Genomic DNA, 11565 nt, shown 5'->3' with positions numbered 1-11565 from the left:
GGGCCGCCTGACAAGGGGGCACAAGGAAGGGAAGGCGAGAGAAGAAAACAAAAGAATGTTCACTTTAGTTCGTGAGTTTCCATGGGGGTCTTCTCATCTTGGTAAAGCTGTATTCACGCATATGGTTAACATAAGCTTTCCTTGTGGTCGGTTTTTCAGATTGCGGCTTTCCGGCTGTTGTTCAAGGAAAATATGGAAAAACAAAGACAACAAGGAAGGAAATGGTTGGGTAAGGAAACCCTCGGAAGTCCAGCTTCTTGATGTATGGAGATTATCATGCAAGTCCGGATGTGCAAGTGACATGTGAAGGTGGATCGTTTGACTGTTGCATTCGTTCGCTGTCACACATTCGATCCACTTCCAGAGCTTGGTGAGGTAAGTTATTCATATATTGCCCTGGAAATTAGCTTCTGAAAGTAACTTGTTACTTTATGGAGTAACTGGACCTCTGTTACCAGGCTCGTATACCCACGATTTGGTGGGGGGCACAGTAGCGTACGCAGGATTTCATCAAGGGGGGTTATTTCTAAAACATTCTCCAAATTCACATTACCAGTGAATTACACATTTTATTACACATTAATGAATTAATTATTAATACTTATAATTAATTCATTAGTGTAATTAATACCAACAATACTACTAATGCAGCTGCGGTTACTAGTAATACCACTGCTACTATTAAGTTGTAAAGATCTACATAGATATATTTATAAAAGCAATAGAACGAAATTATTTTCTAGTCATTCAATTTTTAATGAAATCTTGGAGAATGTCAACTTTGTTACGAAATAATTGTGTAGTCAACTGTTAATTGTATATGATAGGTGAGACATTTTAAGTGTGAAGAAAATCCATAAGAACAAGCCAATATATTAAAATAAATGGAAATAATCAAAGTACGGAACTCATCCAAGGAACCGCGGTGCGGTAGGGCGTCTGACAACCACTCCGGGTTCGATTCCTGCGGTGTGTGATCTAAGGTCGTAATTTTTCCGGCCTTGTCACCGCATTAAGCGGCTTTGGGGCTCACCCAGCCTCAAATCAATGGGTATCTGAGAGGAACCCTGGGGTGTACAGGCGGCCGGAGCGGGGTGCTGATCACATCATCTCCAAAAATGACCGAGATCGAGAATGTGTGAGGCCCCACCCCTACATGTGCCTTCATGCTATATACATGGGGAAATTTACATTACCTTTAACTATGAAACTCACCCGGGATGATGATGAGGCGCGATGCTGGTAAATTCCACTGATACTATTTTTGCGTTCAAAAGTCAGTATAAAAACATTGCAACATATTTATCGCTTCTAGGTGATTCACAAAGCTCTTCTTCAATATTATTTAGTGACGTGAATGTAGATTCAGCATCACTTGAGAGTTCACAAGGGGATACGAAATCAGTACCGGGAAGAACGTTCGCAATAACGTCGATACCGCTCTCAAAATCAATCATGCACATGCACGATAATTCACATCTGGATTGTCTCGCTGTTCTTATTATACCAACAAACGCCTCAAAATAGTTAGGTTTATTGTGGTTCGAATTCAGAAACATTTTACTTTCAAAAATTCGTGTTTATTTTCAAGGCATTCACTCTTAAAGACGCAGGTGCTTGGAATACTGTGCTTTTCTCCGTGATGCATGGGAATAATAATAATCCAAATTATTATTATTATTATTATTATTATTATTATTATTATTGCTGTCGCAGAACTTTGATTGTGATATTTTTTTCCACAACATTTTCCATATTATTTCAAAAGTTCAAGGAAGGGGTTAACCCAGTAACCCCTCTTGCGTACGCCACTGGAAGGAGGCAGATCCATAGGCGAACTAGAAATTTTCTCTGAAGGGGTACAGCATCTGTTGTAACGATGTAAACAGATTTATGCAGTGCTTTTCACGGTCAAGCCGTTCGTGGAGCGTTGGCTAGCGCGATGGACAGTGAGAACGCTGCTGCCGGCAAACTGGATGCAACATGCGCGTAACTGGAACTGCTTGCTATGTAATGAAATAAGCTTGTTCAATTCCATTGACAGCTGCAATTAAAATGAGCACGTACCTTGTTACAAGAGATGTTGGAAATGTCCTTCTGCATCCTAACATTTACGGTATTACCAACACGTATCAGTTCCTCTTTCGAAATTGCTTCAATTTCTCTCGTGATATTTTTCTTCTATTCTTCCAATGCATGGCTTCAGGTTTAAAAGTTTGGTAGCTCGCCACGCAGACGTTATGGAAATGTTTGTTTCTTGAGCAAGGCGACGGAGGGCTCCAACGACGTCCACTTTCTCCTCAGTAAGTACACGCCGTTTCACCCTTCGCTTCTTATCAAGAACAGGCCCTGTTTACCTAAATTCCTTCGCAAGTTTTCGAACACTGTCTCTGTGTGAAACAGGAACCTCTGGGAATTCTCCTGCAAAATGTATTCTAACTTCCCTACAAGAATTTGTAATGACGTAAGAGTCGTACGTAAAAATTCGTTGCTTTAAATTGTACGAACAGCGTGTCATTATTAGACAGCAGAAAAGCACCAGTAATACTAAAACTAAAACTCTTGTTAATACCTTAACACTTCACAAACACGTGCAAACTGGACACCAGCTATCTGGATACTGAACAGTGTTGCCAACCACTTTTCGGCAATGTCCCTGCAGACGTAGTCAAAATGTCCCTACAACTGACCAAATGTCCCTACGGCAAGTGAAGCGAGTAAGAAAAACTAAATGAATGAATGAATCAATCAAAACCCTAAAAGTTGTATCTTTTGTACCCTATATTTTAAGATAATTCACGTTTCTCGTGATTTAACGTTGATATTTTTCAATAGACAAGAAATGTTTTGGGATAAAATTGGAATTGTAAAATTGTCCATTCATCCATTTCGTCTTTCACTATTAGGCCTAATTCCCATCGTTGCGATTAGCTAAAAGTTGTGCACTTGTGCTGCTCGAAGGTCCCTTCGTCCATAACGTGAGCAATGGCTGCCTCTGAAGTTGAGATACACGTTTCTTGTGAATATCACGACAATTCACTACGGCCAGCACATAATTTCACATCACACGATGCCTTAAAAGGGCACCAGGTACAGGCGCCACACACCTTTTGAACACGTCTTCTTCAAGCCATGCGTCTCGGAACCGTTGCTTTCTTGATTGCTGTTTTATCGAGTTCACCACGAACTTCGTCTTTTCTTTTTAGGTGTAGATGCCATGCTGCAACTTACAGCTATGAACTTTAGAAGCTAGAAACACGCCCAGAAAAAAAACGTCACCAAATAACGATTGTACAGTATTCGCACACACGCGTTACGTAGTTATCGTACCGACCAAACTGCAGTCTGCAACTGCAATGTAAGATGTGTCAATGTTGCGCAATAATCATACACAAAGGGAAACTGAGCGCGAAGGAAGTGCAACTGACCGGCGAGTAAGCTTTGCACCTTTGCACAATAAAATGTTATTTTCCAACATTGAAAAAGTCCCTATGTTTTCCTTCATTTGTCAAAATCTGTCCCTACGTCCCTAAGCGGGTAAAATATAGTGAAAAATCCCTATGCGTAGGGACATGTCCCTACGGTTGGCATCACTGAATTACTGAAGCACTGACGAGTTCAGTGCCAAGGTGGCCAAGGCCAGCGTAAAGTGGCGGATTCAAATGCCGGCAGATGCGCTCTCACTGCCCGGCGCGCTAGCACCCGCTCCACGGACGACTTAACCGTGAAAAGCACTGTATATTAATGAATATACATATGCTAGGGTGTGTAGAGAAATTGCTGGAGCCATATTGATATTATGTAATATTTTGTTGACTTCTTCACATTAATATACAATATTCACGTAACTATATAACGTTTTGCTCATTTCGATGATACTAATTTTTTAACAACAACGTTTTCTAATCATGAATACGTATGCAACCACTTGACAAATGTTCAAGTTGACAATGATACGGATAGACTACAGGAATCCTGTGGATTGTAAATACCTCTTACAAAACTTACGATTTCTTAAACGTCAACTAATCAATAAGCAACATAAAGTGTGTTGTAATAGAGGAGGGTTTACGCCCATTTTATAAATTAAGTCCCTGAGTTTCAAGACTACTATATAGTAAGTTAAGTTGCTAATAAATAAGAGTTACATTTCAACTTTGTAAGTTAATCAAATGAATCAAGTTTGTAGAATATTTTTTTTAAAACAAAAATGAAAGACAATATACAACAACGCTTTTACATGTAATATTATACCCAAAAGAAAATTGTTGGGAAGGAAGAACGAAATGTGTTTTCGGTTACCAATCCTCCCAAGCAAAAATATTTTAATTTCCCCTGACTTTCCCAGGTTTTGAACGCTTTTTTTTTAAAAAAAAAAAAATCTGTTCTCAATGGCCTTTTCATTCCTAGCCTGGTTTTCCTGCCTTCTCCAGGTATCCTAGGATTTTCAGGTCAGTGTGATCTGAAGGGAACGGTTATGACTTTTACATGGCAGTGTCTCCGCTGGCATAATATTATTTCCAATATTATTTTCGCTTTTAGAATCTTATTCGACATTAGAAATGAATGCGGGTGACAACCAAAAAGCTATTAAATAGGGTTGCATACATATACCAGTCTACTTTTCTCCCCAGGCAGCAGTACAATCTCGATGCGTTCCTCACGCGTTAGGAGCATTGTGGCACTGTTTTCTCACACCTGGAAAATGAGACATTTGTTACAATCATGCAGTCGTAACGTTTTCCTGATTAAAGATAAGTCGAAAAAAAAACCTTCGCCATTGAATTTCTCGTGAAATTCCAGCCCGTTTTGATATATCACATTACCTCTTTCCCACTTAAAGTTGAATTCAAAATGGCGGCTACCAATATGGCGGACGTCCGATTGGAACACACCATCACGGTTCCCCTTAGACCTAATATGTTTCTATTATGACCAATTGTACCCAACCTAACTCCTTTTTAGTTTATAGCGTGTGTTAAGGGACTTCTGAATCACCTTGTTGCCCAGTTTCTCGTCTGACAACTCATCATTTATGTATGAACATCTACAAAAAGTTTACAAAGTGTATGTACTGGCAAACAATTAGTCTACGAACTGAAATTATTGTGCAATTCGATGTACTGAGTCTCTTTGCTGTTGTGTGTGACCCTGGCTTTTCTTTCCTTGTGCCTCCCGTGAGAATTTTGAACCAGGAAGAACAATATATTTGAAACTGATTTACTACCGCTTGGTTTTTCTAGCATTAATGCCAATATATGTATCATTTACATGTAGCTTACTGCTCCATATGCAGCTCATTATATGAGTAACACTACATTGACAAGGGTTACGTGGCAGAACAGCCCTACCCTGAACCTCGCCCACTTAATAAATTTATTATTATTATTAATATAATGAAAACCTATAATATGAATTTATGATGATGTATAAGATTGTAGGATCAACTTATTATTTTATAATTATGTATTCAATTCTGTAATTTTGATGACCAATTTTAACATACCTGGTTGTCGGATCGTGCTCTACACTTAAATGAAAATATTATTATTATTGTTATGCCTCTGTTTTGCAAATAATAAGTGTTATAATTTAGAATTTGTCTGATATTCCAATATCTCTTGTATATTCTAACATGTAAACTGTTACGTGCGTCAACTTTTTGTTGTTTTTCAGGCATTACGTCATCAGCAATGTCGTGGCCTGACTCTGAGAGACTGGTGGACCTGGCTGAAGTTTCCAGCCAATCCCCGAGGTTAGTTGACCACATCTAAATTTGTTATTTGCATATTACATTTGCATTGTTATGTGGTATTTTGGTGTTTGTATCCTTGTTCAGTTTCTATTTCACAAGCTTTAATCCTCTGAATTTGTTTATTTTGAGCTAGAAAATAAAGAGGTTCTAGCAATATGAGTGGTAATGCATAGGATGGCCATATTTCCTCAGAAGTTTGGAGTTTGGAAGTGCAATAACCCTTCATTTAAAAAAAAAAAAAACACCTATACTCCGTCTCACCTAACTGTGGAGCAGGCAAACGAAAACAAGTCTCTGCGCAAGTAGCGACGCGAGACGGCTCCACCAATGAACACGTAAGAGGAACGGAATTGCGTGGAGAGGGGGAAAGCGACTACAGTTACCAGCCTTCCTAGCAGAGTGCACTGCTTCTCTCTGGCCAATAGATTTCCCTCGTTTCTCTGGCACTATGCGCGGCCTCGCTCCACAGTTATCTGGGACAGGGTATATGTGTATTCTCTGCATGCTAAGGTGAAAAGATTATCGTGAAAGCTATGCTTCGTTGTACAATAAATTTATAACAGCCACGCTTTATTGTAACTCATTTCTAATTGGGTGAAAATACCTCAATGTTTCATTTCTAACCCGATGTTGAAGTACAAATAAAATTAATGATCATTCAAGCAAAGATGACTACTTGTTCTGTATCATTATTTAATGTAATAATACAAATTGCATGAAGAATTATGTTATTTACCAGAAACATAAATAAAGCAGGCGAAATCTTCATGTATTCATTCAATGATTACCGGTTGTGTGTGATTTGTTTGGAAGAAAATTTCCAGCAGAAAATAACCGAAAAAGTAACTTATACTTACTTCTCAAGTATTACTAACTGTAACTAAGTATATTTCATAAAGTAACTTTGTGAATACTTATAAATAGCTATTCCGGTTACCAGGTGTTCTTGTAATTTTTCCTCATTTTTATTTTTATTTCCTCAGGTACCAAATCAAGGCATCGCGAGAACGGCGTCTGTTCATCTCTCTCCTTCTTCTCTTCTTCGTCTGTTTCGTTCTCTTCTTCACAGTAGTCACACTTGGCATTTTGTGTAAGTACTTCTTATTATTCCCTAATTCTGACAAGCGGCACGTTCTTGAAGCCAACTCCATCTCTCGGCTGAGATTCGAAGCGTCAGTCACGACATAGAAGAGATGTTGACAATTGGGTGTCTCAAGAAGAGGGTCACCCCCTTACACACCTATAAGTCGAATAGTGTTAAATAAGTTTGGTTATCAAATTCATACATTATAGTTTACCCGAGTGTCGAAAACCAAGCGTCGTTTCGTCTCAGTTTTTCAGAGATCTGTCTCCTTCTTGGTCAACAAGTCTTGTTCTTGCGAGATCTTTGTGTTTTTGTGAGCGTCTCAACAATTTCGTCATCACAATTAGCCAAAAGTTGCAGAAAACAATACAAACGTACGTCACTTTAATACCCCTTGGAGCTAATCGTGACTATGAGGATGAAATGATGGGTGATGTGACTTAGACATTCGTGCCTTGCCAGGGTTCGAACCTCGAACCTTCGACTTCGTAGTATGTTGACGCTGACCGCCATGGAGACGGTTCGGTTAGAATGGAACAGCGCAGAGAGAAATGAGCGAACAAAGTTCACAAAACTTATTTTTAAACAGTTTTTGTTGCATCTGTGTTTATACTGTCTTTATATAAATGTTTGCAATCCATAGTAATGTTTTTTAATGGTTCATTTCAGACAACGAGGCTCCTGATCGTGGTGAAAAAGAACTGAAGAAATGCGAGTCTACGCAATGTATTAATGCCAGTAAGTTGTGACTTAATTAGCTATCTAGATCGGAAGAACAATACACAAAAACTGTTGTTGTTTGGATAAAAAACTTACTTACTTAATTTTCATCTTAGAAGCTCAATTAATATCAAACTTAATTATCTCAATACAATCACGAAGTTATTTGAGCTCATTAATGAATATGTATAAAGTAACTGGAGAAGGCAAGGACTGAATATAGTGTGGAGATGTAAAGACAATTCATGTACAGAATATACAGCGTGTATCATAACATAATAAACAACTTATTCATTCCATCATTTTGGACCTAACAGCTTTTATGTCGTCTTTTGTCCATTACAATATATAAACAAATTATCACATTTATTATTAAAATAATAACTTAAACACAACAATGAGGTTTGTTGTATAACAATGAAAAATTTTCAAGTTTTGTTTTCATGCAAGACTTTTGTAAACACAGTCATTGTGGCGACTTTCACAGGTGAAGAAAAAGCAGGCTGCGTCTTAAGGTTCCCAGACCTTACACCACTAGACATCTTCATTTGGGCTTTGTGGAAGACAAAGTCTATGTGCCACCTATGCCTAAGAATGTGCAACAGCTAAAGGAGAGAATAAGAAACTCCCTTGCTTTAATGGAGTAGGAGTTCTTGGGAAAATCGCGGCAAGAACTGGTGGAAGCCACATTCAACATTTGTAGCCATTCATAGAAACTTGAAGTCTTACTGATTGCTACACAACAAATATCCTTGTTGCATTCTACACAGTTTAATCGAAATACATTCTTAAAGTTGTTTACTCTATTATGATACACCATGTACATAATAGCACTACGAGGAAAGACAAGATTGGAGTGAATATTGAAGATTTGTGGACGAAGAAGGAGGATTGCAAATAGAAAAAGATTGGAGGACAAGGTCTGTAGTGCGAAAGGGGAGGGGGGAAGCTGGAGTGGGAGAGAGGAGAGACTATTGTTATTTCTCTTTTGGTTATTTTACTTGGGACTTCTCCTCTTAGGTTATTATTTATTTTGTGTTTAGTCAACATTTTGCATAGATAGGCTAATTGGGACTGGACCTACAGTTTAAAGTTGGATCAGAACCACTATGTGTCTCCACCGGGTATTTTGGATTAATATAATTATAATTGTTTAACAGGAGAAAGTCAAAAGAAAATATGAAAGAAAGACAAGAATAGGAGAGAGAGAGAGAGAGAGAGAGAGAGAGAGAGAGAAGATGACAGAAGAAACATTGAGACAAACCGAACGAAAGAGAGGGACAGATAAATATTATATATGCCTAGGTACGTACGTGTGTGGGGTGTGTGTGTGTGTGTGTGTGTGTGGGTGTGTGTGTGTGTGTGTGTGTGTGTGTGTGTGTGTGTGTGTGTGTGTGTGTGTGTGCGTGTGCGTACAATGTCTATTTCATGCTTAGATAAAGCAACCGAGACTTGAATATACAGTTCAAAGTTGGTGGAACTTGAACAACTGCGAAATGTGAGTACATCGGAGATCGAATCCAAAACCCTTTGATTACAAGACGGCGGAGTTTCCACTATGCCCTCTGGAAGTCCTGACAGGAAGAATGGAGAGGGGAGAAGACAAACAGTGGAAGAAAGAGAGAGAATATTTACAGAGAGAGAAAGATATGATATATATAGAGAAGAGAGTTACAGAGAGAGACAGAGACAGAGAAGGGAATTAAGGAGAGAAGAAAAATCTCACAGAGAGAGAAAAGAGTATCAGTGAAAGAGAGACAGATAGAGAAAAAGAGACCGGCAGACAGACAGAAAAACAGAGAGACACAGAGAGAGAGAGAGAGAGAGAGAGACAGACAGACAGACAGACAGACAGATAAGAGACTTACAGAGAAAGGAAGAGACAAGCAGAGAAAAAAAGCGAGAGATACAGTAGTTCTTTCAATGTCCATTAGTACTGTTAAACTTTAATTAAATTTAAATTTTTTTTACCACTACACGTTTTTTTTTTTTGCATTGTCATTTTCTCAAGTGGCATTATTGTTCTTTTCCAGTATCCAATATTTTGCAGTCCTTGGATCGAACCGTGAATCCTTGCGACGACTTCTACCAATTCGCCTGTGGCAACTGGAAGAGGCAGCATCCCATTGCAGACACACACATCAGCAATGACTGGTTCACGGAGAGGGAATCGCACGTGCTGAGGGAAATACGAGGTGAGAAGTGCGACTACGTGTTCTATGTATAGCTTAAGTCTTCATTGGAACGCCAGTTCGGTATCTTTGACATAGCTCGAGAGGAAACCGACCGGACCTGTATCTGGTTTTGGCCAGAATCTGTATTTCTAAGTGCTGTTGTCACTTTTGCCTGCAGTGTTTAGACATCGAACACAAACTACGATGACAGAACACTCCCAAGATCTCCACACTGGACTACAATAAAGCAGCACAACACAATAACACAACCTGCACTGTGTACGCTTTTAGAAGGAACATGAGTTCAGCCAATACGCAGCCAGTGATACTTATTTTTTTAAATATAATAACAATTCACATGAATTACAAAAAATAGGTATTTTTTTCTTCTAGACTACAAAACTGGACTTACTTTTTTGAAAGAATTTAAAATGTAATGACAAATTACATGAATTACAAAAAAACGGGTATTTATCTTCTTCTAAACTACAAAACTGGACTTATTTTTTTTTTTAAAAGAATTTAAAATATAATGACAATTCACATGATTACAAAAGAAACAGGTATTGTTGTGAAACATACCTTTCTACGAACGTTGACTCCTGTTCTTCTGCTCAGCAAATTTTGTTATTACTTTTTCGTTGAAGCCCTCTATGTTTGAAATGTATTCTTTCTCTATTGTAAGCAAGTGCCAAGGCACTTGGTCTGTCTTGTCCCATTGCATTTCTTAAGCAGGTTTTAATACGCTTCAATGTGCTGAAACATAGTTCAGATTCAGCTGTTGCCACTGGAATTGTTAAAACTATGTTTGTCATTTTTACTGTTTCTGAAAAGGTACCCTCTAAATAATTTTAAATAAAAAGTGAATGCAATCTACTGATAGAGTTTATGTTTTTCAACTCTTCACTACAATAAAGAACACGAAGTTCCCTCTTTAGTTTTCCCTCTTCTATGAAGGGATCTTAAATCTGGGAAGATGCCTCTGTTTAAAGATTGTTCTCTTTCATTATGTCCTCGTAGAGCAAGTTCATGTCGACCACAGCATTTTAAGCAATCGATAATTCTATTTAATATATGCCTATTTTCCCGGACAAATTCATTGTGTCTTGCAATTGACAGCCTATGTCCTTCATCAATTTGTGTTCGAACATCAACCCTGCCAAACTCACTCAAACATAGAGAATGAAAGCCACCAAAACACTACAGAACAACACGCGAGATCGAACGCGACTCAACGGAAGTAGCCCCGAATCAGCACTCAAATCCATTGCACTCTCCCCCCCTCTCTGCTAGCATGTGACCTTCACTGTAGCGTAGGTGGGTGTAGGCCACGCCTTCCTTTGCGATGTGCCCCGGAAGACGATAATTGACATCAATGCCGCTAGGAGCGCTGTCGTATCCATTGCAACAGACGATGAATTTACGTGGGTAAAAAATCGCCTTTTAAAAGACTGTGTGATAGTTATGCGGTATGGTGATTGATAATTACGTGAATACGTCCGTTTTTCTTTAGGGGCTAAGCCCCGGAAGCCCCAAGGGACGAGACGCCACTGTACTGCGCTGTTGCCAAACTAACTGCTAACCAAAGGGAAACACAGATAATACGCTGTCCAATATTCAACTATTTTATTTACAATGCATTACACAGTATATATGACTACAGTGAAGTAATATAGTGAGTATTTCTACACAGGATTATAATATCATACAATGCAGCATATAAGAAATAAAACTGACTCAGACTCCTCGCAATGTTCGAGAACGCCTACGACAATGAAGGGTCATTGTGTATATTGAGATCAATTTAACACCCATTGTTTTCCCAAGACACA

The 11565-nt window shown here is 38.7% G+C and overlaps 1 protein-coding gene across 1 annotated transcript in view; it reads left to right on the top strand.

The window, feature by feature from the left end:
* The first annotated feature begins 316 nt into the window (after positions 1-316).
* The window catches only part of LOC145978540 (endothelin-converting enzyme homolog), a 172640-nt gene continuing 161391 nt past the window's right edge, over positions 317-11565 (top strand). Inside the window, exons 1-5 of the mRNA XM_083111199.1 lie at positions 317-375; positions 5677-5755; positions 6739-6845; positions 7509-7577; positions 9593-9754. Of these exons, the coding sequence (XP_082967325.1) occupies positions 5694-5755; positions 6739-6845; positions 7509-7577; positions 9593-9754 (400 nt within the window). The 5' untranslated portion in view covers positions 317-375; positions 5677-5693. The remainder of the gene's footprint in view (positions 376-5676; positions 5756-6738; positions 6846-7508; positions 7578-9592; positions 9755-11565) is intronic.

The sequence above is a fragment of the Lepisma saccharinum genome, chromosome 25, assembly GCF_977018435.1.
Source record: "Lepisma saccharinum chromosome 25, izLepSacc3.1, whole genome shotgun sequence".
Taxonomy (NCBI): Eukaryota; Metazoa; Arthropoda; class Insecta; order Zygentoma; family Lepismatidae; genus Lepisma; species Lepisma saccharinum.
This window is presented reverse-complemented; position numbering and strand designations above follow the sequence as displayed.